Source organism: Haliaeetus albicilla, chromosome 9, assembly GCF_947461875.1.
Source record: "Haliaeetus albicilla chromosome 9, bHalAlb1.1, whole genome shotgun sequence".
NCBI lineage: Eukaryota > Metazoa > Chordata > Aves > Accipitriformes > Accipitridae > Haliaeetus > Haliaeetus albicilla.
The window spans coordinates 7,164,154-7,190,079 of record NC_091491.1 but is presented as its reverse complement, the minus strand read 5'-3'; the positions used below and the strand labels follow the sequence as shown (position 1 = coordinate 7,190,079).

Here is a 25,926-nt window from a genome sequence, read left to right as displayed (position 1 = left end):
ACCGCTGCTTGTTTTCATAAAAATCCCATGATTTATAAGCCAATCTCCCGATTGCTTTGGGGAGGGGAGGGCTGACTCACGGGTCTGAATCCCCAGGGATGGCGAAGCAGCAGACTGAGCGAAGCAGTGGCTGGGCTGTGATTAATCGCTCCCAGCCTGCCCGGGGGGCGATGGGGCAGAGCCTCAGTTTCCCCACTCCAAAATGGGCCCCGGGGCCAGGAAATTTGGGATAATGATGGGACTGCGCCGCATCCTGCCCCATCACGAGAGCCTTTTCCCGCTGATGGATGAGGGCTTTTAAAGCGGGGTGTTTGGGTGCTATCCCTCCCGCCTTCCCGCGATGCCTCTGGCAGGTTCTTGGCACCGCCGCCAGGATATTTTTCAACTGTTACAGAAATAAGTATTTTTACCCCAGTTGGATTTTATTTATGGCTCCCGCTTTGGCAGGCAGAGGGGCTGGGGTGGGCAAGAGCGGGCGGCTGTGATCTCTCTTTCCTGAGCAAGGACCGAAGCCAGCACGCCGGCGGGGTTGCCGCTTGTGCCAGGGAGATGCCAGAGATAAATCCTGTTATTTTAGCAGAAGCCAAAGCAGAGAAGGTCAAAATGTGACACTAGCGCAGGGTCCCATCCGTCTTTGTGGGGACCCACCTAAGCATCTCCTGCTCTTTTGGACATAGGATGCACTGGGAAGCCCAAGGATGGATTTCTCAAGGAATTACCCAAAAAAACATTGAGGGATGTCCAGGCAGGGCTGGGTCTGGCTTCCCACATCACCCCCGGCAGCCTGGGGACACCGGCTGGCACCAGTGACCTCCCACCACGCGTCCCCCTCACCCCAGTGGCATTGGATGCCAGTGGCATCCGCAGTGCCGGGACAGCCCAGCCTCTCCCCGGTAATCCCTGACCTGCATTTCACCTGCCTGTAATCCCAGGGCAGCACTAATCGCTGGGATAACAGTGCCCGGGAGGTGCTAATCGCCGAATCCGGCCCTAATCCCTGTGGGAGCCGCTGTGGAGTGTCGCGACGGAGCCGTGCCGTGGTGACAGGCGGGCAGCGGGCACAGGGGCTGCTGTGAAGGGCCCCCCGGGTGATGGGTGCAGGGTCCGGGGGGGGTGTCCTCATTCCCTTTGCATGGGGAAACTGAGGCACCCACAAGGACGATGCCCACCAAGGCACATCTGAGCTTTCTCCAGCTTCGCTGCGTGTCTCCAAGGGTGACGCAAGGAGCTCGCTGTGATGATAAGATGGAGACGTGGAAGGCAGGGAGGGCTCGTGGGGTGCAAACCTCTCTCTGGATGTGTCGGCATGGGGAAACGTGGCACCGAACCCCACCTTTTTGGGGGGCTTTAAACAAAAAGCCAAGAGCCAGGGCTGGGGGTTTGCACCTGAGGGGATACTCCAGGCTGTTATTTTTCACGCTGTGATTCCAAGGACCCTCCAAAGACGATAAATCACCTATAAACCAGAAAGAATTAAAAAAAAAACCACAGGACACACCTCAGGACAGTGAAACCCTCAGCCCAAGCCTCCAGTTTTCCCATTATTTTCCAATAAAGATTAATGCAGGCAGGGAAGTTCCTCACCCACAAGCAGCTGGCTCTGATGGCGGCTGCCTTGTTAGCGGCTGGAGCGCTCGCACCCCGGCCCGACAGCTAATTCTGCGCGGGAGTTGAATGGCTGATCCTGGAATGTGATTAAAAATATATATCAATTCCCTCCCCTTCAAAGCAGCGCCCGAAATACATTTATATCATCCGCCTTTCCTTATATAGTTCTGATAATGACATAAATATAGAAATCCCGTAATTGCCATAAATTAATTTTATATTATTATTTCTAAGGCAAGGGAAAAAAAGGGCTTTTATTGTAATTAATCATCCAGCTGGTTTCCTTGCAGGGTTCATGGCTTGTTACGTGGGTCCATGGCTCTGTCCTGCTCTTGCCCCCTCTCTCTGCCCGCTTGGGGACTGTCTCCATCACTGGTCCCCAAGGCCACCCCATGGGTCGACTTCCTCCCGGGATGATGTTTGCAGAGGAAAATGGGTGAGAGAAGCAAGAAATGGGCTGAGATATTTCACCACTGAGATGCTGCAGGTCCTGAGCACACCCCATGCTACCCACGGCCAGCAAATTGTTTTGACTTTCGTGTGCCCCGAACAGTGTAACAGCACATTAGATATTGAATGCAATATTTATAATATTAAAATGAATATTTTAATAGCGTATAAAAGTAACGGAAGGGCGAATCAAAGCGGTAGCACCAAGCCCTTTCCTTCCTGCGAGATAAAAATGTTTCATTTCAATTTTACTGTTTGGATTCATCTTTGCCTCGACTTTTACGTTCTATTAAAATATTAATTTGGGGCTATATCATAGGCCTTTAAAATTTTATCTGATATAACAAGTCAACATTATCAAAGTTGTTGGGGCTCAGCACGAGGGAATGGGGGGAAAGAAATGGCCCTGCGAGTAGGAAACCCAGTGGACTCAGCGGTTCAGAGGGGAACATCTCAATAGACCAGCAGTGATATTTTTGCCCTTTCCTTCCAAAAATTTTTACCCCATGGGAAAATTTCTCCATTCCCTTTTTTTGCTGTATTTCTGAGCAAAAATAAAAGGCAAATGCCAAAGCTTGGGTTTCCCTTGCAGGGCAGGACCGATGGTGCAAATCCCTGCGGCCGGCTGCCGGGCTGTTCTCCACGTGCACGTGAGAGCATCCACCACGTGCCAAAACACCCTGTATAAAAACGGAGCATCCCATCATCCTCGCAGAAAATTGATAAACACCACATTTCTCCAGCTCCGGGGATTCAAAGCACCTAATTACAGCAGCTCGTCAGGAGGGGGTGGTTATCTTGGCAGCCGGGGAGGCCAGCAATAGCATTTCTTTTCTTGCTATGCTGTTAGCTTTATTTTTTTTTTCACCCAAAAATAAAAAACCGCGTGGAGATTCGGGGGAGGATCTAGCCACTTGGCTGAGTTCAAAAGCAGCTCCTCCGAAATCAGCAGTGGGCTGATGGCAGCGCTGAGCCCGCGAGCACCTGGTGCTGGGTGCTGTTAGATGCGGGGAGCAGCACGGCGAGGACCAGCCCGTGTTATTTTTGGAGGGGGAGAGGGAATTTGCAGCACCTAAATCAAATACCAAGCCCTCAACGGACAAGAGGCAAGCGAGACATCGGCAGATGCCAGGAAATCGAAGGCAACAAATTCTGTCTTAAGCAAAAGCACATTTCGCATCCCAACCTCGGGATTTCGGCAATGGTCGGATCCCGACCTGCCGATCACCAAAGCCCCTGCGGTGCCTGGGTGCGCAGGAGAGCCGATGGGAAAACTCAAAGCACCGGTGGATTCAATGCCCAGGACACAGACCCTATAGCCCCTATGGATATAGGGCCGCCTGAAGCAGGTGGGCAGCAGGCTGGCAGGCAGGAGCAGGCAGGGTGAGCCTGGCCCTGCTCCCTCCCGCAAGGCTGATGAGTTTGCAGCTGGTTTCTCCTACGAGCCTGAAGGGACGGCCGGGGTCTCACGGGGGCGAGGAGAGACGTTCATCATCTCCAAATGGCTCCGGAGCTGCAACCATTTATTTCTAGACCTTGGGTGGGCTGGAGGGCAGCGAAGAGGCAGGGAGCAGGCAAGGCAGGTGTCTGCAAGCCCCTGCCTGCAAAGGGACCCCGCTCCTGGGGGAGTTACTGCCACCCTCCACCCAGACCTCACCAACACCTATACATATACATATATATAAAACATATAAAAACTAAATGCAGAATCCCTTCTGTTCCAGCCTTGCTCCCTATATTGTGCTGTTTGCGACCTTGCAGGAGTGCAGGAGAGTGCGTGGTGGCCGTGTCTGTAGGACAGGTCCCCATCAGCATCCCCGCGCTCTCGCCGGGGGACACCTGACCGCCCCAACTCCCCTCTCCATCCCCATCTCCCTCCCCCTTCCCAGCCTCTCTGGCCAAGATGGAAAGACAGACAGGGAAAAGCACTTAAGAGGAGGAGAAAAGCCCATTTGCTTTGGTTTCCCAGTCGCCCCCTCACTTGGCTCAGCTCAGGCTGTTTGATTTTCTGGAGGCTTTTAGGCCTCCCCCGGTCCCTAATCAGATAAAGGGTTGTGGTGGGGGAAGGATCCGGGGCTAATGCTGCTGCGGGGATGAGCTCACCGCAGGGCACAGCCCTCCCGCAGCCCCAGAGTGGCCCTGGTGTCCCCTCCATCACACCGAATAGCTCCTGGCCAAGCTCCCCCGGGTGCACGTACGCTCAGCCCCCGCTCAGCCCCGTGCCCTCTGGGGCAGGATCTGAGAGAGTTTCTTTCCCCACCTCCATCTTCCCAGCTGGGATGCTCCAGGCTTGAGCGGGGCCCGTGCAATTTGTGGTCAATGGAGAGGTTGGGTTGGAGTTGGGTTGATTTGCAGGGCGAAGGGTAGGGTACGGGAGCATCCTGGGCAGCCCCAAATCAGGCAAGATGTGCTCACTGATACGTACTGACCTGCAGGTCCTCAGCATCCTGCCACCCCGCAGCTCCCTCCTGCGGGGTTTGGCCATCCTCAGGGTGAGTTCAGCTGGGAATTGCATGGAAAAGGCTGTTCGGCCAGTTCCTCCGCTCCCGGGATGTTCAGCCCTGCACCCACCACATCCCCCTGCTCACCCCTTGCTGGGTTCATCTGCCTCCAGCAATCCCTTCCAGGGAAGCGCATCCACCCGACGCCAGCTGATGAACGCTCCAACCCCTGCAAAATGGGTCCTGGTGGGACGCGGCGAAGACCGGCACTGTGCGATTATCCTGGTAATGGATTTTCACTGTAAGCTGGGGAGAAGGTGGCAGAAAACTGACAAAACCACACACACAACTCAGCCTCAAAAGGTCCCTTTTTGGCCCAAGGAGAGCCACGGTGAGATGCAGGGTGGGAGAAACATGACAAGAACGGCTTCTCCACCGGTCCAGCCCTGACATCAGAGCTGTGTGTGCCCCACAGAGGTGCTACTGCGGGAACGGGAAGAAAAACTGGGCCGTCCCCTGAGGGCAGGGGGACCTGCCTGCCTGGCGGGGGACTGTCCCCCAAGCACGGGCTCGGTAAGTGCCGGGCTCATGGCTGGCCCAAGGTTGACAGCCTGGCAGTGGCTGAGCGGGATGAGATCCCACCAGCTCTCCGAGGCTGGGGTACTTAGCAGGGGAGCATGAAAATGGCCAGTTCAGATGAGAGCAGAGGTCCATCTAACTCTGGATCTGGTTGCTGGGACAGTCAGCTGCTCCTCTCCGGCCAGCAGCTACCCCTCCTTGTATACCCTCTCTCTGTCCCTCCGTCTACCTACCCATCCATCCATGCATCTATCCCTATGTACCCTCTCTTTGTCTGCCCATCCATTCATCCATCCATGCATCCATCCATACCTTTATATCCTCTGTCTGTCCATCCATCCATCTGTCCATCCATCCTCCCATCCATCGTCTATCCCCTCTGCCAGCCCATCCACCCCTATCCCTCCATCCCTCACCCATCCCTCTATCCCTCCGTTCCCCCATCCCTCCCTCCCTCCCTCCACCCATCCCACACCCCCTCTCTCTGCCCTTCTCCCCCAGATACTCCTCATCTCGGGTCCCCTCTCTCCCCGCGGCCACCGTGACCTCTCCAGGTGAGGACCCCTATACCGGCGGCTCCGTGTCCCCCGCCGCAGGCCCCCTCTGCCACCTGGCTCAGCACCGCCTGACCGGGGCTGAGGACCATTGCCAGCCGAGCGGCGAGAGGCCCTGGCAGCGAGCAGGGCCTCCCTTTCCCCTTCGCTGGACCTGTCACAACAGCACTCATCGGGGACGGAGACAGCGGTGGGGGGAGGCGCTGGGAGAAGGGCTGAGACTGGCTGAGCATCCCGCAGTCTGCCTTGTTTTCGGAGGCACCGTGATGCATCGGGCTGAGTTTGCTCTTGGGCATGGGGCAGTGGCAGCTCCAAGGTGCTGCTGCCACGAGCACCTCCTACAGGACACCCATTGCAGAGCGGTCCCAAGCTGGGCACCCCGCTGCACCCCAAAAAGCACCCAAACATCTCCAAAATGTCAGACCCCAGCAGCAGGAGCAGGGGGGTTCACCCATACCCCCTCCGTGCCTACGGGACGTGGTTCAACACCAGCAGACACTTCCCTGGGGGATGTCCCTCCGGGCTGGCAACCGAGTGCTGGAGCAGCTAATTGCAAGCAAAGAGTCATCAAACACAGCCCGAATTCCCCCCAGAGGCACCCGAGCGGCTGTCGGGGCTCTGTTGAAGGCAGATGGGCCACCTGCCCCCCCCCCGGCTAGCAGAACCCTCCCCTGCCCGCCGGCCTCGAGAGGGGAAACCAGAGCCCAGCTTTTATCCCGGAGTTCAGAGCCCCATCCTCAGCGCCTGCCCGGCTGGCATGTCCAGTCGGATAACGATGGAGCAGCTGCTCATTCATCTGGGTCAGCCCCAGCGTTGTCTAATGGCCACCCCAGTAATGGCTGGGGTGTCCCGGGGGTACGGGATCCCATCTGGAGCTGGGCCCAGCGAAACCCTTTCCTTCCTGCCATTAGTAGCTCCCAGCTGGGATTTGGGCTGCTCCCATCCCTTGTGGTGGGGAAGAACCCCCTGGAAGACCATTTAGAACCATGAATTTTTCAGGAGCTCATTTAGCAGCCGATAGTTTTCCCATCTGGTTTTGTGCAACGTGGATTAACCCCTTCAGCAGCTCCGGGGTGGGGATGGAGGAGGCAGATCCTGAGTGGGAATGGGCTGCTGTGATTTGGGGGCGAGGGGGGGATGCAGGAGGAGGGCAGAGCAAGGGCTGGGTTGGGCTCCTTGCTTTGCTCTCCCCAGGCTAACAGCAACCTGCTGCCTGCACCAGAAGGACTGGCATTGCAGCCAGAACAGGCTTGAGCTGGCAGAGAGTGGGCAGCGGCAGCCTCGGTGGCAGCAGAAATTGGATCTAACCCAAAATATGCCTGAAACCAGCAGAAAACCCCTCGTTTTGTACCTGGGCATTCACAGGATGCAAAAACCTGCCAGGAAACCCATGCAAAGGGCTTTGCCTGCATCCCCCATCACCGGCACTGAGCCTCTGGGACCACAGGCAATCCCGTACCCGACAGAAAGGAGCCACCAGCCAGGGCTGGGAGGCGTCAGGGAAAAGAGCATTTGAACCACATGCATTGCTGGAATCTAGAATAATTATAGCACCGGGGTCAAAAAAGCCTCCTTCAACGTCATTGCTCTGCTCAATATGCAGCAGCCATTTAAAATAAAATAAAGCCCCTAGAAAGTCCAGATGTGGAAGGGAAAGATGGGGAATGGTCAGGAGAGAGGGAGGATTTTCCAGTGGGATAGCCGCTGGGCTGTCTTGGGGGCAGGCAGGGAAAGGATCACAATTTTGTGGCAAAAGCTGGTGTTTAAGGCTTCTAGCAATAATTTCTATTAGAGCTCAGCGGTTTTTCGAATTAAATGCTCCTGACCTTGATGGTATCTGGCCAAAGATGATTCAGTATTTGGCTACAGGTGGTCACATCTCAATTAAAGCCCCCGACATCTTCAGTGACGTGTCTGGTGTATCCTTTACATCAACCCTGCTAACGGGGCTGGACATGGGGATGGTTTTTCTGACGTCTGCAGCCCTTTTTTGACCACCTCAGGGGATCTGATGGACGATTGCATCCTTCCTCAGCCTCATCTTCCTCTCCCAGAGCTGGGTGTGGAGGGCGAGGGTCCCCCATTCACCCAGGGGCTGCCAGGGTCCAGGCTGCATTTCCGCAGCCTGCGACTATGCTTTGCAAAGTCAAACGGCCTTTGAGGGCTCTGCAAGAGGTGGGCAAAAGGGCTGAGCCCCTGCCACCGACTTACAGGGTGTCCTTTGTCACCTCCCTTCACCTTGCCCTAGCTCGCCCCTGTGCACAGGTCAAAACGGGTTTGCATTTTGGGTCATTTCCAGAAGGCCATGAAAGAGCAGCAAAGACCTCCCCAGCAGGTCAGGGAGCTTGGCTGGGGGTCCCACCGCAGCCCCCCACCAGTCAGCCTGCCCCCTGGGGCTTCCCCCTCTCTCGCTTCCCCTCTCGTTCCTCCTAGCCCTGGTCCCAGACCTGCCCGAAGGTGAATTTTGGGGAAACAGCACTGATTTAGAGTTTCGTGAGAGCCAGGACCCCATAAATCACTGGGTGTTGTTACAAACTGCCCTGACCAACGTGTCCCTCCAGAGACACCCCCAAGCAACCAGGCTGTTTGTTCCCATGGGAAAGTGCTTCCCCATCCTCTCAGAGGGCAGAAGCCCGAGTTCCCCCACACCTCGGAGCATGGATGATGGCAAGAGCGGCTAAACCCCCTTTGCAGGCTTCCCTCTGCTCTTCCCCTGGCATCTCCCGGGGTTTCGGCCCCATCCCCAGCTCTGCAAGTGGGTGATTTAATTTTACCATCACGGCATCCTTTTAGCGCACATCTCAGCCCTCAGGAAAGCTGTGCTCATCCTCCGAAGGGTGCCCACAGGCTGCAGCACAGGGGGACCCCAGATTGGCCTATGGGATGCCATGGCACCCCAGCTGCACAAGTCCCTTTCCATATCATCAGGCATTGTCCTGGCACACACAAAACTCTCCCAAAAGAACCAGGCAGTGAGAAAAAATAAGAATATGCAAAGGGAAGGCAAGGGAAGGCAGCGAGTTTCTGCTTGGCTGCGCAGGGAGGGGTCTGCAGTGCACAAACAGCATCCGCTCCCATCTCTCCATACCAGTGACATTGAAGCGAGTTGCAAAAAAAATCCATTTTCTTCACCCAGAATAGAAAAAAAAAAAAAAAAGACATTTGCAGCCTTGAAAGATTTATATTCCGCTACCAGAAGCTGGCAAGATCACGCGGGCTCCGTGGAGATGCTCAGTGCCAGGGCTGGCCCCAAACAGCCCTCCCAGGGCAGGGGGAGGCAGGGATGCTCCCCAGTGGGGTGATTCCCATGGGAAAAGCTGGGCTGGTGGGAGTGTGAGCACCTGCCCAGCCCTGCTCCATCCATTAGTGATCTTAATTAATTACCCTCCTTTTGCACTACCCACTCTCAGTTATATGTCTCTGAGACCCCTGGGCAGCAGCAAGGGCTGCAGCTGAGCAGAGGGACCCCAAAACAAGCAGAGGCACCCCAAAACGAGCCTCTCCCCAGTGCAGAGCTGTGATTTGAGTCCTGGTCCCTACAGGTGTGCCGGTCCTGGGTCAACCAGAGTAAAATCCTTCCCACCTCCACAGTGGAGCCCAGCAAGAGCAGAAGGGACCCGACCTGCTCTGCCAGCCCCCATCCTCCTTATGGGCTAGAGCCCCCTCAGACCGGGACCAGCCCAGCCCAAGCTGGGCAAGCAGCCCCCCAAGGCCCTGTGTCTCTAATAGCAATTAACGGCGGTCCCTGATCGATGCTGGTCCTGGGCCCAAGGTTTGCCTTCCCGCCGCGGTGAGCCCTGCTTCCCCCGGGACCGTGGGGCTCGCTGTCTCCCCATCCGCCTCCCCAGAGCTATCTGGAAAACACGCCGGCGCCGGCGTTATCAGCCTGACCGCAAGCCAGATCTGCCAGAGCGTTAGTGCCATCCCAGGAGCCTGCTGTCTATTTTTAATCCCACTAAAAAGCAGGCAATTTGTCACTTAAGTCTCCATCCCGGACTCCCACTTACCCAGGCGGGAAGTGAGCGGCAGCTCCGGCAGCAACCCCTCCGTGAGCAGCCCCAAAACCTGGCTACAAGGAGGATGCTTTTCTGTCCAGGGTCTGCAGCAGAAGGGTGGTCTTGGTCCATGGGGCTGGGATCGGAGCCTGGGGCCAGGAATGGACCCTGTCCTAGTCCTTATTCCTTATTTCCTTATGCTTTATTCCTTATTCTTTATTCCTTATTCTTTATTCCTTATTCCTTATTCTTTAGTCCTTATTCCTTATTCCCTGTTCCTTATTCCTTATTAATTTCCTTATTCCTCATTAATTTCCCTATTCCTCCACATTTCCATCTGACCATAATTTGGGGAGGGGGGAGAAGCAGTAGTTTCCAACCATCCCAAAGCAAATTTCTCCTCTCCCCTTTCTCAAACTGCCAGAAACTTAGGAAAAAAAAAAAATTTTCCATCACTCTGCCACCAACGCATCTCAGGGATGCAGCGTGCCCCCGCCGCCAAAAGCTGCTGCTCTTTGCAACAGCCCTTGAACCCTGATGCATGACACACCGGGGCTCTGCACTTCAGCCGCTGGCAGATAATTTTGCTATTAATAAAATTACCATATTTAATGTGGTGTTTTTTGGGGGGGGTCCCAAGTCACACCTTTGAGCCCCATGGCATGATCCAGGTCTCCCCACCTGCCCCCCCGTGGGTCCTTTGCATCCCAGAGGGATCCAACAGCTCCAGCACGCCAAAACCAAAATCCTGCAGATTAGAAATCAAATGCGCGCACCCCTGCAAATAGCAAACCCAATCTGATCGCAGTGCAGCCCGCCCAGGTGGGTGATGGCAGATAAGGGCCCGGTGCCACAGAAAAGGGAAAGCTCTCCAGGAGGAATATTAAACCTCACAGCAGATGGATTGGAGGTTTATCAGCGGCTTTTGATGGTAATAGATTTTTGTAATAACCTGACTTTATTACTGGAAACAATGTGAGGATGCAAAGTGGCTTTAAGGCTTGTTAAAAGCGTTTTCCAGCCACTTTAACTCCCTTCTCCCATCACCAGCGCTTTATTCAGGGATGCCGAAGGGTCTGGGCAGGGGATGGGGAGGTGAAGAAATCCTGGCCCAGCCCAATAAAACCACTGCTTCAATGGAGTGGGGTGCACTGGGAAAGACACATGTCCCTGAGGAGCGGGCACATGTTTGGGTGGCACAGGGACAGGATGGGTGCATCCCACCAGGGCAGATTTTGGACCCTGCCTTTGCCAGCCGCTGCAAGCGATGGGGAATATACTCTGACAAATAATTGAATTCTCTTTCCTCTTGACCAAATCCCAGGTTACGTGCTTGACAGGTGATATTTGTACCTCTTTTAGTGAGTAAACTGCAGCGCTCACATTAAATCAACATCTCGGATCAGCCCTCCAGCTGTCCTCGAGGGATGCTCTATCCCGCAGCATCCTCAGACCCTCCTCATCCTTGTGATGGGGGGGGGGGAGAGGAGGGTCAAGGGCAGCACTGCAGAGCAGGGCAATAGCCAAAATGCTGGAAACTGAGGATGGGGCTAGAAAAAGGGGCAGAAAAATCAGGCAAGGGCTTAGTCGGAGCCACAGAGAGCAGCAAGCGTGGGGCGGCAGGGTCCCCCGGCCACATGCTTCTCCGTGACTGCGGCCAGCTTCTGGCTCTGGGTTTGGGCAAAGAGACGAAAGAAAATCCCCCTCGGGGACCTCGAAGTCGGATGCTTTGAATCACCCGCATGGGGTTATTTTTCTGTTTTTTTGGCCAAAGCCACTGGAGCTTGACCTTGAACCGGTGTTTCGTTTCCCTCTGCCAACCCAAAACTGCTGGTTTTTCAGCAACATAAAAATAGTAGCCAGATAAGCGCTGTTCTTTTCCAGCACTGGAACCAAAGGCAGCTTTACTGGCACCCCACACACCCCAAATCGCCTCCACAGCCCCACCACCACCACAGGGTGACAGACTTGGGGGTGGGGAGATTTGCAGGTGCCATTTGGGGACACTCACATCTAGCTGGGGACACCCAGGAGTGGTGGAAGGGGAGCCTGGGGAGGGAAGCGAAGCACCCAGACCCTTCCCATCACCACCGTTCTCCCAAATCTATCCCTTTAATTCTTCTGACGCCCTGTTTCAGAGCCTAATCGTGGCGGGGGGTGGAAACAAGGACCCCCATTTGTGTGTCCTGGGCGGCTCCTTGTGCCTCAGGGATCCATGGTCCAAGCCTGGCTCCAACATAGCGGCATCACATAAATAATATTGAATTATTTCCCCACCATTTCTGGGAATTGCCGGTTAAAGCTCTTAGACGGTGCACTCTCACAGCTCCTAATCTTATTCACCTGCCATTTACCCTGGGAACAGAGCACAAAGCAGGCAGCCTTTCTGGGGTGCACAGATATGGGGTCTCACATTGTTAATAAGAGGGAATAATTAATATTAATCAGACGTGCTGCAAATTCCACACCAGGGCCCTTCAGGTGTGCGGAGTCAGGGTGTAGCAAAGGGAAAAATGGGTCTTTGCACCCCAAAATAGCTCAAGGGAGGAAAAGGAAGGGGAAAAGCAGAAGCTGAGCTTTGTTGTGCACAGGGATTAATCTGCTGCCCAGTTTATAAACACCGTTCCCCAGATACCCATCTAAGCACCAAAATACCTGCCTGGCACCCGGGAGTCACTGTGCCTCCAGGAGATAACACTGGGGATTAAATGTTCTCCCATTCCCCAGGATTTCTGGGCCTGAAAGACAGATCTGGTGACACCAAAAATATTTCCAAACTTGATTGAACTTTGCCAAGTTGCTCATGAAAGTAAATAAGAAGGGAAGAAATCTGAAGGTTTGGGTTTTGCATCTGCAGGGAGAGATGCTCTGCCTTGCAATCATTTCTTCTCTTTGAAGTGGCCTTCAGAGATGCTGGAAATACCCTGAAATCCAAGCAGCCCCCACCAAAGGGTTTCCTTTCAGCCCCCCCAAAGTTATCATTTAATAAATCCAAACCAAAATGCTTTGATTAGAGCCCAAGATAGAAGCATCTCTTTTTTTTAAACCTCCCTAATAAAAAACCCTGAAGGCCGCAGAGGGTGGGAGTTTCTGCCGGGTTTCAGGCAGAACAGTGATGAAGCAGCATCAGGGATGAATGTGGTACCCAGCCGGCATCATGGCCCGGAGGGAGATCGAGGAGAGGTCAGTAAGTGAAATCCTCTTGGCCACATTATACATTTTGCTAAATTTCAATTATTTTTTGGCTGGAAAGTTTAAAAAAAAAGACCCAGGCCTTATCACACCCATCCATCTCCCCCCGCCAGCAGGCTTGGTGACCCTCTGCAGGCAGAGCCCCGCTCACACCGCCGGCAAACTGGGACTGCGGCTCCCTGCCGAAAATAGCAGGGAGGGTGCTGACACCCGCTTCGCAACTTCTCCTGACATCAGCTCCTTTTTTTCCCTATTGACATGATTTTTTTCCTGGCTCATTTCAAGCCTGAGTTCCCCAGACACTCCCTGACATCTGCTAATATCCCTGAAACCGGAGCCTGAAGGGACCGGGAGGCTTTGAAACCACAAACGATGCTATTTTCAGGCCATGATGGGATCAGGAGAGGTTTTCCCCACCCTGGGCTCAATGCCTCACAGAGGGATGCTCACAGCAGCCCCGGGACAACCGGGGCATCGTCTGGGTGAGTTTTCTACTGGCTTTTTTGTACGGGGACAGCACGGCCCCATCACGGGCTGTGGCTTGGGGCTGGCAGGAGCCTCTCCAAACCACGACGCGTGTACCCGACGAACCTGCGCTTGCGTTTGCAGGGAGAGAAGCTCCTGAAAGAGGGGTTGTGGGTGAAACCCAAATTGCCCCAAATAGCAGGGCTGGCCCATCCCAGAGGGGACTGGCAGCCGGGGAGCTCCGTGCCTCGTCAGCCAGAGACGCAGATGCCGGGGCGGGGGGGGAAACAAGGTGTCAGCAACCGGCACATCTTGCCGTGCCCAGCCCACGGGCCTGCCACCTTCTCTGCTTGCCTTCTCATCCTGCTAACTTCAATCATGGAAAACTCCATCTGGGTAAAATAGAAAGCCAGCAATTTTTTTGTTTCCCTTTTTTCTTTTTTTTTTTTTGGTGCATATTGAGTGTGTAGTGGATGTAAACTGCGTTATCTGGATGGCTTGCTGGCTTAGCAGAGCCTCCGTTTTACCGTACTAATGACTTTTTACACTCCAGGTAAAATCAGAACAAGACAAGAAGGTTTTAGAAAGCTCGTTCTGACAAATTCCTCACTGTAATTACTGGAGCAGAAAGAACTCATCAGCAGTACATGCCGTTGCTCCGGGCGCTAAAAGTCTCGAGTGGTGAATGGCCCAGATATGGAAACTGCAGCCGCCGCCGCCGCATCGCCGTGCGGCACAGGGCCCGGCAGGTCTCCGTGCCGAGGCGGCGAGCGGAGCCCATCACGGCTTCCCCTGCCGACGGGCTCCTCGCCGGACGAGGAACAATTTTATACATGAGTGATCTGGCATAATCCTGGTCCTCCTGGGGCCAGGGACCGCCGCGGGGTGACAACACTGCTGCGGGGTACATGGGGGTGTCGGGTCCCGCGCCAGCTGGGCTTGGCTTTGTTGGGGATTAAGGACACCAGGCTGGGCTTTGGGAGGTTGGTTTTATTTTTCAGGTATCCCTTGGGCTCTGCCACATTGGGGGATATGGAGGGTGGGGACCCCCTGTGCCCCCTCCCAGCCCCACTGACTCCCACTGCTCAGCCGGGGCTCCAGCTCTGCCCAGTCTGCTGCGGTGGGGAGAAAAGACACCAAGGGCTTTTGCTTCAAATACATCAAAAACAGGAGGGGAAAATAAAACCCCTCCCCAGCTGGTGGGAAAGCACCTGGTGAAGTGGTTTGCTGGCTGCACGCTGCCAGCAGCCATCAGCAGGCATGAAATACCCCTCCCTCCCCCCCCCCCCCCCCCATTTCACAGCATCCATGGCTCAGGAGATGCTCGAGAACCAAGTTGGCCACAAAACCCCGGCTGGGAGAGTGAAGCCACCAGGATGACCCTGGCTGCAAGAGGATGTGGCACCATGGCTCACCGGCCGGCTGGCATGGGCTGTAGGGACCAGCACTGGGATGGAGAGAGGGGTCGAGGCAGTGCGGGGGGTCCCCAGCACCATCCCAACCCCAGCCCCCAGCCCCACATCCTCACCTCCTAGAGCTGGTCCAGACCGAATGCCCAGATCCAGACACCCTCACGGTTGCACCCACAAAGTGCTTCGCTTCCACAAGCAATAGTTTGACTAGGAAAGGGCTGGGAAGAGCTTTTGGGGACTGCAAAAGTGCTGCCTATGTGCCTGTCCCGCAGCTCCCTGGTCCTGCCTGCGCCTGGCCCAGCAGGCAAGGAAAATCCATCACGGCTTGGCTTTTACTGCCCTCTCCAGTCCCTCCCCAGCAAAGGCAGCTCCCAGAGAGGGAAATAACCTCGAAACATGGGAGAGGGGGGCCCAAAGCCCAGGGCTGAGCTGTGGTGGGACCCCCCAGCCCAGCTCTCCCCCCCAGCCCCAGGGCTGGCCAAGGCGAGCCCTCCTCATCCTTCACCCTCTCCCAGCGCCCACCTCAGTGTCAGGGACCGTGGTCACCCAGGACGAGCTTCCCACGAAGGGTTGGGCTGGAGGCCGGGGGCTGCTGCGATGTTCCCCGACACAGGAGACACGGTCTAGGAGGGGACCACAGTGGCACATGGAGTGTCCATCCCCTCTCCCCCCCCCCCCGCCATCCCCCAGCCATTGCTGTCACTTAAAAGGATTAGTCATTAGGGATTAATAGTGGATTAGACACTCGGGAGCATATGGTTTAGACACCGAGGGCAAAGCATTAGCACGCAGCCGAGCAGCGTGGGCAGGGGAGGGCAGCTTGGGGGGCAGCTTGAGGGACAGGCTGGCACCTTTCTGTCCCGCTGGCTGTGGCCAAGAGGCAGAGAGTTTCACAGGCACTGGGGCAGGAGGGGATTTCAAGCCCAAAGGAGAGTGAGCATGGACCACAAGGTGGAGGAACCCAGGGCAGGGGGACAAGTCACCTCCAGCATCCCCCCCACCCCGGGGCAAGCCCCTGTGCCCTGACCCTGCAGGGCACCCCAGGCTGGGCAGCCCCCAGCAGCACTGCACTCCCTGAAAGCCCCCCCTAGATCACCCCTGCACATCCCCTAGGAAAGTTCAGTTCCTGACCCCCTCTCTGCAGAAACTCTCCAGCTCTGTTTGCCACCCTCAGCAGCCAATTCACCGGAGCCAGAGGGGGTAAAGATGCTCTTTTTGGAACATCCTGAATCACTGAAAAGACTTTTTTGCAGATTTTTTTGGGGGGGTAGCTGTTTCAGAGACACAGCACCCAGGTCTGCCATGAGTTATCCCTCCCCTCTCTCACCCAGCCCCACAGTGGGGGGCTAGGAAAGCAGAGCCTTTCCTTTTGGGGGGCTCCTTCCCTTCCTTCAGGGTCCCTGTGCCCTGATCTCGGGGCCAAGCCCAGCTGCAGGCAGCGCCGTGCCCCCCCGCCGCCGCTGCAAGCCCCCACGTGCCCACGGAGCAGGTCTGGAGCACATGCAGAGGATGGATCCCTTTGCTCTTAATCTCTTTCTATCTGCTAATTAAATATTGATGGTAGTTAAATATTCATAGAACATTTTGGCTTAGAGTTTTTATCTGTCTTCAGGCAAACGTGAGGTCTTTGATGTGTTATTTTTCTGGTCACCCAGGGTCCCAGAAGCCTCCAGACTTGTCAACACTCTTTTGAGGGTTTTTCCCCCCCCTTTCCACATATGGCTGGTAGAGAGTTTCAATTCTTTCATTGCCAGCTTCTTTTCCCTCTGTATCCACTTTCGTATTTTTTTTTCCCAGCATGGAGCATCTCATCTCCCCCTGAGGGATGCCAGCCCCGGGAGAGCTGCTCTCCATCCCCTGCACACCACAGGGAAGGAGAGGACGGCCAGCGGCAGAGATGGCACTGCCACGGGATGTGGGGATGGGGCTGATTCCCCCCCTGCTTCTTCTTCCAGGCTCCTGGATTTCTCTCCAGATGATTCCCATGGGACCGGGGGTGTCTAAGAGCCTCGTGGTGTCTCCAAAGGAGAAGAACCCGAGGCCGTGGGGCTGGCTGAGACCTGCTGCTCTCGGTGCATTTCCACCGGTCGGGAGAAGCCCCGGTGGGTCCCTGCGGGTGGGGGGACCATGTCTGGGCCCCGGGAGCACCCGGGTAGCACCCCAGGCTGGGGACCCCAAGGTGATGGAGAAGGAGCACCATGGCCCGGCCAGGCCATGAGGGGGGATGGCACCGGCAGCTGTTCCTTGGGCAGCACTGACATCTTGTGCCAAATGGAGGAAAAACATCAGCCAAGGCTTGGAGGGATGCAGAAACCCCTCCACTGTTGCTGTGCCCCAGGCCGGCCCCCCAAACTCTGCTCTCCCCTCCTCCGCCCAGCCTGGCAGTGCCAGGGCAGCCGTTCGGTGGGACCAAAGGGCTCCCATGGGCCAGCACCTCACCTGGCTTGTGGTCCGGCCGCTGCCATGAGCCCCGAGTGAGCCCCAGGGTCCCAAATCCAGCAAGGGCCAGTGAGACCCAGCTCTGCACAGCCGGTGCTCATCCCCATCCGTGCTGCTACATCAATGCTTCTCACTTCTAATTTTCCTCACAGCAGACTCAGAGGGACGGTGGGGAGGAAGGGCTTTCCCACAGCAGACCTGGGAAATATTCACAAAAGTATTTTAGGGAGATTTCCAAAAGCAGCTCATGCTAAGGGGAAAGGGTGGCCATGCCGGGGCTGCTGTATGGCCATGCTGGTCCCAGTTCACCCGGCTCAGAGCGGTGCCGGGGAAAGGATGCACAAGGAAAATACCCCGGCGTGGTCCTGGGACAAATGTATTCATCTTCCGCTGGGTGTCTTTTCCTCCCTGGGCAGGTGGTTTCAGAAAATATGTGTGAAAACTAACAGTCACTAATGCTGCAAAAGCAGATCGTAGCTGCTGATAGCCGCAGCCTGGGGAAAAACACCACAGGAACCCAAGGCTGGGTCATGGGGGGATTCGGGGTGGTGCAGCAGAGCCCCCCACATCCCAGTGATGCTGATCCCTGTTGCCCATCGCTGCCTCCCCAAATCCTGCCAGCACTGCCCAGCCCTAGGTCTTGTCCCTGGAGAAGATCCAGAGAGCCCAGCACGTCCCTAGTGTGATTTTTTTTATTATTTTTGACCCCAGCTCCTAGATGCAGAGGATTTTATGAGCATCTTACTTGTTCTTTTGGTATTTCTTCTTTTTTTTCCACCATTAAATGCTGCTTCTTGCCTTTTGGGTTGCTGGGAAATTGTGAGGCATGTGTAGCCTGCAGAAATCAGGGTGCAGATAAGGAGGCAGACAGTGCTTCGGGTTTATCTTAGTTTTAAACTCTGGGTTTTCAAAGGCCAAGTTTGGGGAGCGGGGCGGGTGGGGAGAAGAGATCACTCAACTCGAGCAGCCCAGCCCTGATCGTAATCTCAAGCAGAGGAGTTTGGTGTGAAATCAGCTTTTCAGCCAGGGCCGTCCCTGTGCGGAGGCAGCCAGGATGCTGGGGGCCAAAGGACACGGGAAATGAGTCAGGCAGCACACGGCGGGGCACACCGGGGACGGGGGAGAGTTCAGCCTGGGACAGCTGGGAGAGGACGAAACACCAAGGAACGAGCTGCCCGAACAGCACAACGTGGGTACCGCAAAGCCCCTTTCCCCGGGTGATGGGGAGAGGGACCGTCATCCCGGAGGAAAGCTTTTCGTCTTTGGAATCAGCTCTGCCACAGGTGCCCTGAGCCCCCCACCCACAGCTTTGCGTTGAAAACCTTTCCCTTTGGGACTGCTTTCCCCATTATGGGGACATAGGGTGACCCACATCCCACTGTTTGGCACTGGCAGCCGGGAAAGGCGGGGGGGCTGCCCCAGCACAGCCGCCAGCCAGGAGCAGAGCACAGACTCCAGAATCAAGAGAGGGTTCCAAAACCCCAGAGATCTACATGAAAGCCACACGATGCCATTCGTTTCTCTGGATTCCCAGTTCCCACAGCCGGGGAGCATCGCCACCAGCCTTTCCCCATGCCCAGGTTAGGCAGGCGAGAGCGAGACGGGCTGGTCGGAGCGTGGTGTTGCAGCTGCAGCTTCTTCCAGCAACGCCTGCAGTGTGTTCACCATTGCTCCCACATGATTAACGTGTCTGAAATCAGGGCTTGGCCATGACTTTCCTTGTGAAATCTCCCCTGGACAAGGATGGTGGCATCTGTTCCATCTTATTTCTAAGTGAGTGCATCTTCCAACAGCAGGAGATGGGCCCATCCCCTCGGTACTGGGCGATGTCCGCGCGGCCACACACCCACTCCCATCCCAGTGAGCATCTGCAGGGTGAGATGCAGATCTCCTCTGGGTTTTCCAGCCTTGGATAAAAAAAAAAAACCTGCTGCTTTTGGGGGAAGGTGGTGGCACCTGGGCAGGAGCCAGCCACGCTCCGCAGGGATGTGGGTGGCAGCCAGGGGATGACTATGAGCCACCTCTTTCTGGGGACAGGCGAGGGTGGACGCATCTCAATATAAACCATCTCTGCAAGCACCTGGGGAAGTCCCGGGTGGCCGGGGCTGGGCAAGGACCTTAAAAAAGGAAACAAGCACGCACAGGCTGTGCATTTAGTGGTTATGTCGCCATCAGCCCCAGCCAGGTAATGGAAAAGCTGATCCTACCGAGACAGAGATTTAAAAGGGAGAAGAATAAATCAAACAAATCCTTTATAGAAAACAGATCTGACCTGAGAAAGCTGCTTTGATCACATTCATGACTTTGGCTGCCCCAGCTGCAGCAGCCGTCCCGTCCCGCGGGCGCTGCACTTAGATCTTCCTCCCCCGGGGTTATCGATCAGCTGAAACGAGAAGTGCCGCAGCATCAATAAAGCATCTGCATACATGGCTGGAAAAGCAACTCTCACCCAGGGGCTAGCGGCATTTCCAAGGGGGGGCTGTGCCACCGAGCCGGCATCCCGGTGTGGCCGGCAGCTCTCTCTGGCAGCCCCAGCAATGCAGCACTCGCTCTGTGAGACGAGGCTGGGGCTGGTTCTGAGCACGGAAGGTGATGAAGCACCCACAGGCTCCCAGCGGAGGCGGTGGTTTCCTCAGGAACTGCTTGCGCTTTCTGTTCAAGGATGCAGAGAAGCCTTGGGGACCGATGCCCGCGTGGGTCAGCCGTGGGGTGGCCAGGGCCACAGCATCCACTGCTGTCCCCCCAGGGGCCGGTGGGATCGGGGAATCCTCATCCTGCCCAGCAGTGGAAGATTTGGAGCCCCTGCAAATTTATTGGAGGGGACAATGAGAGCTCAGCCCCCAGCAGGGTCCCATATGCCTCTGCCAGCCCCCAGATTTGCCACCTTCCCCTGTGCTTCTTGGCAGCAGGAGCAGGATCCGTCCCATATGTTTTGCAGACGCCGACACCTCCCACTCCTCCCACTCCCCCAGCCCTTCTCCAGCCCCCAGTACTCCCACCATGCCAGGGGTGGCAGGAGGGATTGGGGGATGAGGCAAGATTTCCTTGGGTCCCGCACCTGTATCCCCCATATTTCTCGGTGGGATTTTCCCACTCATGGGATTTCCCAGCAAGGGAGGGTGATAAAAGGTGGGGCCGGCAGAACCCCAGGACCCCACGCCATGGCTCTGGGAGAGGTGTCAGGCAGAGATGGAGGCTGGTGGCCTGTTGCCAGCAGCTCTGCTCCTCACCACACTCTGCAGCCAAGCCCAGAGCCGGAGATCTGAGTGCTAGCAAGGACCCCCCACCATGAAACGGGGGAAGAAAGGGAAGAAAAGGGTGTTTTTCAGCCCAGACAGCATGCGGGACTTGGGGATGCGCAGGGCCACCCCAGAGCAGAGACTGGATCTGCTCATCACAGCAGTGGGTCTGCCCATGTACCGTGCCCTTCTCTGCATCAAACGTGGGAGGGCTGATGACCTGTAGGGTGAAGACTAGTTTCTCCTAAATTCATCAAGAGCCACAGGAGCACCTGGTTGTGCCTCTGGCCCCTTTGAGCCCCCATGGACATCCCTGGCTCCGGTGCCAGGTCTGTACAACCCAGTAAAGCCCCGTCCTGGGCTATGTGGGGAGGGGAAGGGGAATATTCCTCCTGAGATACAGGCGAGCCGCAGGGACCTTGGGGTGCTCAGGGGCTGCCAGCTCCAGGGGACCAACCAGGGCTGAAAATCCCCCATGCTCCAAAATACCCCGTCTGCAGGGTCCGCTCGCTCCACGGGGCAGACACCAGTGCCGGGGCTCAGGTTGGAGGGATGCTGCAGGTGTTGGGAACGTCATCCCCGGAATTCCCCAGCCTGATGGATCCCAGTATTTTGCATGGGAGTCTTTAAAAGGGGCCTTTCCCAGTCCAATAACTCTCTTTTGTTTTCCTTGCGCTTCTGTTTCATTTTCTTATTGCAAGGAATATTTTCTACCCTTAGGAGGCTACATTTACCCCGGCCGGGCCAGGAGTTCCTCAGTGCGTGGGGGTAAGAAGGAGGATAAGAGGGAAAGGATGGATCCAGGAAGGGAAAAGCGAGCCAGGCAGCTGCACTGGATTGGGATCAGAGCGATCCGCTTTCCTCCACTCTCCCGAGTCTCCCCAAGGAGAGATTAAATGGGAGTTGGGGTGATGACGGGAAGGTGGTCTGCTCTGCCAGCCAGGCACGGAAACACGACCTCCCCCCTTGTCCGCACCCGCCAGCCCTGGGGCATCACCCAGCCCCGCTCGCTGGGCCCAGCTGTTACCCAGCACGCGCAGCCCAAAAAATTGAGGCTGATTTCTGGGAAATGGCTTTGGAGAAGAGCAAACGGAGGGACACATGCGGTCCCACTGTGGATGTGACCCCAGTTCCCATCGGGGTAGGTCCCTGCCCAGACCAGCACCCCATGCCCTCCCCAGCTGGATCTCCATGGCAGGGCTGCACTGCAGCCCAGGGTGGCCAAAATGCCGACAGGGTGCCATCGGCGTCCCCAGCCCTGCGTGGCAGGACGTGGCTGGCGGGCTGGCGGGGATGCACGTCTGCATCTCCCCACCGCTTCCCACCGTCCGCCAGCTGCAGGCAGCTGGGATGAATCCCGGGATTTGATGGGACCGGGGGGAGAGGGGGCTTTTTGGGCAGCTGTGGCCTGGCAAAATCCACTGGGGAAGCCCCAAACTGGCCCCTGCCTTTCCCAGCTCAGCACGGCCAAGAATGTGAGCTGCTGCTTCAGTGCTGGGGGGGGAGGGAAGCGGAGCCACCTGCCCAGCCTTTCCTGTCCCTGATGGGCCCCAAACACCCCTAAAACTAGCACAGAGCCATGTACGTGCCTGGTACAACCAAACAGAAGCTGTTTCTCTATGGCTTTTTTTTAGCGGGGAGGACGTATGCTGCCGCTTGTCCCCTGGGCTGGGATGCAAAGCGATAGGATGCAAAACTTTGGGGTGCAGGGGAAGGACATGGACCGTCGGGATCGTGTGCCGCTGCTGGGGACCCTGCAGGGTGCTGAGCCCTGTCCTGATCCCACCCAAGGGAGATGCCCCGACCCTCTCGCCCGCCCTGGGGCTCCCACCATGGGGCAGACAGCCTGCCCCAGGAATCGGGGTGCAGAGCCAAACTTTGGGAGCAACCACCAGCCCTAATGCTGGAGGCAGGAGCTCAGGAAAACACCCAAGTCCATCAGGGGCCAAAAGCACAGCCCGGGAGCAGGTTTCTCCCTTCCCAGGGCTGTGCTGGGAGGGGATGAGTATTGTTCACCCTCTGTGCTTTGGGACGTGGCAGGGGACCAGGTCCTCCCCCTGCCCCCACGTAACTGCTGGCCCTGGGGGAAGCCAGCCCCGCTTGTCCCCCATAAAAGCAGCCCGGCGGCCCTGACCCCAGCAGACGGCAGCTCTGCCCCGGCACCACCGAGCAGCCCTCCCACAGCCCAGCATGGCGAAGACAGCCGGGGTGGTCTGCGCCCTCCTCCTCCTCGCCGCGCTGTGCTGCCAGAGCCTGGCTCAGAGTGAGCACTGCCACCCGCTACATCCCCACGGGGCTGGGGGACGGGGACAGCCCCCAGGACCGTGGGGTTGGATTTGCTTCCCGCATGGGGTGTAAGGGGGCTCCCCCCAAAGAGCCGCTGTGCCCATGGTGGGAGGGCTGAGATGGGAGGTGGGGGTCTCCAGGCTAAACCAAGCTTGCATTGTCCCCCCAGGAGCCCCGGCCATGCCAGACAAGTGCTGCTTCAAATTCCAGATGAGAAGGATCAAGAGAGACAACATCGTCGCCTGCTACCCCACCAGCCCTGAGTGCCCACACGAGGCTGTGATGTGAGTACCCTAAACCCAGCCCTGGGGATAAAGCCCCTCTAGACCCTGCCAGACCCTGCGCCTTGCTTTGGTGGGTCCAATCCTGATCCTCCGTGCCTCCGAGACCCTCAGAAACTCAGGACTGGTGTCCCCATACCGCCACCCTGGTAAGTCCGTCTTTTCTCTGCCCTAGCTTCAGGGTGAGGAGCGGGAAGGAGATCTGCACCCAGGCAAGCAGGGCCTGGGTGAGGAAGTACCAGCAGAGCTTCCAAGTCAGCTCCTTCTCCATCCCCAGCTAGCGAAGCAGCTGGAAGCAGCATGGGGAGTCCTCTCTGCGGGGAATGAGACACCGCGAAGGTGATGCCTTTGCAGAGGTGGCTGCAGGGACACCACATTTGGATATAGCAGCTCATCGGGGACATCCTCCCCATCACGCTGTGATGACCCTCACCACCTCCCCGAAGGCAAAGGGCCTTTGCCATTCCTGGCATCCCACCGGGATGGGGTGTGCCGACCCCGTGGGGTGCTGGGGTCCAGACCCTCTGCCAGCCCCCATGCTTTCAGCCCTGCTTTGCATGCAGGCAGCTGCCTGTACCCCTCGCAGGCAGCAGCAGCATGCTGGTGAGGCTGCACTCGCCAGCCTGACAGCAGCAGAGGGGTTAAGGGGGAGCAGCTCCGCGGCTATTTTTTGTACGAAACACTGAACGGAATTAAACGTGATCTCACGCATGCAAACATCTGTCTGTGCAAGTGTCTGGGGAGGGGGCGGATCCTGCTGCCAGCTTTCCTGCCCGGGTGTTAAACCACATCTGTGAGCGCTGGGGTCAGTCAGGAGCCGGGAAGAGCCAAAGCCCCAACCATGTCTCTGCGAGGGGGTCCGAGGGGTTCCGAGGGGGTGCAAGGGGGTGCATGGAGCCAAACCATGTCCATGCAGGCTTTGGGGAAAGCCACCTGTGAGAGGGGCAAAAGACAGGCACAGCCCATGAGGAGGGGGCTTCCCACGCTCCTCGTCAGCCATCCTAACAAGTGGAGACCCCTGGCCCAAATTCAGACAGAGCTGTCCCTTGGGGGTCCCTGGTCAGGCCCCACCGACAGCCCACACTCTGTGGATGTGAGGAGGAGATGTGATGGGCACTGCCATGGTGACCGGCACCGTCATGGGCACAGCCACCGCGATGGGCAGCCAGTGATGGGTCTCAGGGTGGGCTGGGGCGAGCCCGACCATCCCCGAGCCACTCACCCCTGTGCAAAATTGCAAGAGAGGCATCGCAGCTGACAATGGGTGGTTTTTGAAAATAAACTCGCCCCGGGCTTTGGCAAGTGTGAGCATCATCCTGTGTGGTTTGCTGGCGGCAACAACCAAACCCAAAATAGACTGCCGGCCCCAGTGCATCACCAGTGGCGCAGAGCTGTCGGCTGCTAGCCACACTTTCCAGCAGCCCTCAGGTACCGCAGGGGCTGGAGGGACCAGGAGAAGGAATTTCCATTCACCACTTGCCCTTTATTAATATCTCTGGGTGGTTCTTTCCCCGGGGAGAGTCCCAAGCTGTCATGGAAAGCCTGGCCAGGGGGTATATCACGCCGAGGTGCAGGCAGGAGAGTCAGGTAGCTCTCGGTGGCCTGGAGTCAGTAAGAGCTGCTGGCTGTTGGCACTGACCAAGACCCGGGTTGGACATGAAGGTCTTCTCCTTGGCCCTGCTCACCCTGCTGCTGGCGGCAATCTGGACTGGAAGCCAGGGTGTCTCCTGTAAGTACTGATGCTGAGCCTTTCCCCATCGCTGCCCCAGCGCCGGCCCCGGCTCCTCTGCTGATGGGGTTTTAGGGGGTCGGGGAGGGGGTCAAGAGCTTCAACTCCCGTTTCTGCTGTGGGTTTGGGGAGCTGAGGGGCATCACCGGGGGGCTGAGGGGCATCACCAGCTGCTCGAGCACAGGGCTGTCCCAGTCCTGTTCCAAAGGAGCAAAAATAGGCTTGGGGATGGCTTCAGCCTCGGTACCCCGGCTGGTGAGCTCAGTAATAACCCCCCACGGGCAGGGAAATGGGGGGCTCCTACCCTGGAGCAAAGCAACACTGCCGGGAATGCACGAGGGGGCCCCTCGTGGTGGGGGGGGAGCAGGAGAGTCCCCACGGGAGCACCCACACCCCTCGGGGCAGCACTCACACCCCTCGTGCCAGGCATAGGAAAGCACCGAGCCCTCTTGCCTCCTCTCAGTCCGCAGTTCCTACAGCATGTGCTGCTACCAGAAGATGTTCTTCCAGAAGAAAATCCCTGCCTTCATCATCAAGAGCTACCAGATGACGCCTCCCCACTGCTCCCGCAAGGCCATGCGGTGAGTACACCTGGCCCCCATCCAGCCTTCCTCCCCGGCACCCCGCTCCTCACCCTCGCCCACCCACCTTCCCTGCCAGTTGTTCTGCCTTTGGGGATCCTCCAAAATGAGCCACCCCCAAAAGGTGCCATGGGTGGGGGTGCCCTGCCCTGGCTCTTTGCAGATGCACCCCCCACTCTCCTTGACACTTTATCCCAAATAGCCCCAAAATCCCCCATTTCAGCTGCCAGCCAGAAAAATGGGAAGGAAGCCAAGGTTTCAGAGATTGCTAAAAATCAGCACTTTGGGAGGATGCAGGGGGCAGGATGCTGCAGGCATCCCCAGGCTGGCAGGGGATTCCCAGGGCATGGCTGGATCCCGCACCCCCCAGCTAACACAGCCCCTCTCTCCCCACCAGTGTGGAGCTGCGGAATGGGAGGAAGATCTGCGTGGACCCGGAGGAGAGCTGGTTCCAGCAGTACCAGCAGAAGAAGGAGTTGACCAGCACCTCCACGTGAAGCTGCCTTCCATATAAGCTCTATTTATTTGCATCCCTCAATTATCTGTACGTTCTTGTCTCGTTAAGCTATGGAGCTGGCTCCATTCCCTCCCTCGCCATTGCCCACTTCACACTACTGTACATCCCTCGATGGGTTTTATAAAATATCTCATGCTGACCTACAGCTGGAGTGAGAC

The 25,926-nt window shown here is 56.9% G+C and overlaps 2 protein-coding genes and 1 long non-coding RNA gene across 3 annotated transcripts; 2 read left to right on the top strand and 1 right to left on the bottom strand.

Annotated features, from left to right (window-relative positions):
- Positions 1-4,351: 4,351 nt before the first annotated feature.
- LOC138686673 (uncharacterized) lies at positions 4,352-5,769 on the bottom strand. Its single transcript, XR_011325969.1, has 3 exons — positions 5,649-5,769; positions 4,647-4,805; positions 4,352-4,560 (listed from the first exon to the last, which is right to left on the bottom strand). It is a non-coding gene; the product is annotated as an uncharacterized lncRNA (long non-coding RNA).
- A 16,731-nt stretch (positions 5,770-22,500) lies between these two features.
- LOC138686770 (C-C motif chemokine 4-like) lies at positions 22,501-23,658 on the top strand. Its single transcript, XM_069791349.1, has 3 exons — positions 22,501-22,637; positions 22,830-22,944; positions 23,117-23,658. Exons 1-3 carry the CDS (start codon positions 22,565-22,567, stop codon positions 23,220-23,222), a joined length of 294 nt encoding a protein of 97 aa, XP_069647450.1. The 5' UTR covers positions 22,501-22,564; the 3' UTR covers positions 23,223-23,658.
- A 130-nt stretch (positions 23,659-23,788) lies between these two features.
- Positions 23,789-25,898, top strand: LOC138686771 (regakine-1-like). Its single transcript, XM_069791350.1, has 3 exons — positions 23,789-24,670; positions 25,134-25,251; positions 25,649-25,898. The coding sequence occupies exons 1-3, from the start codon at positions 24,598-24,600 to the stop codon at positions 25,746-25,748; spliced, it is 291 nt and encodes a 96-aa protein (XP_069647451.1). The 5' UTR covers positions 23,789-24,597; the 3' UTR covers positions 25,749-25,898.
- Positions 25,899-25,926: the final 28 nt, after the last annotated feature.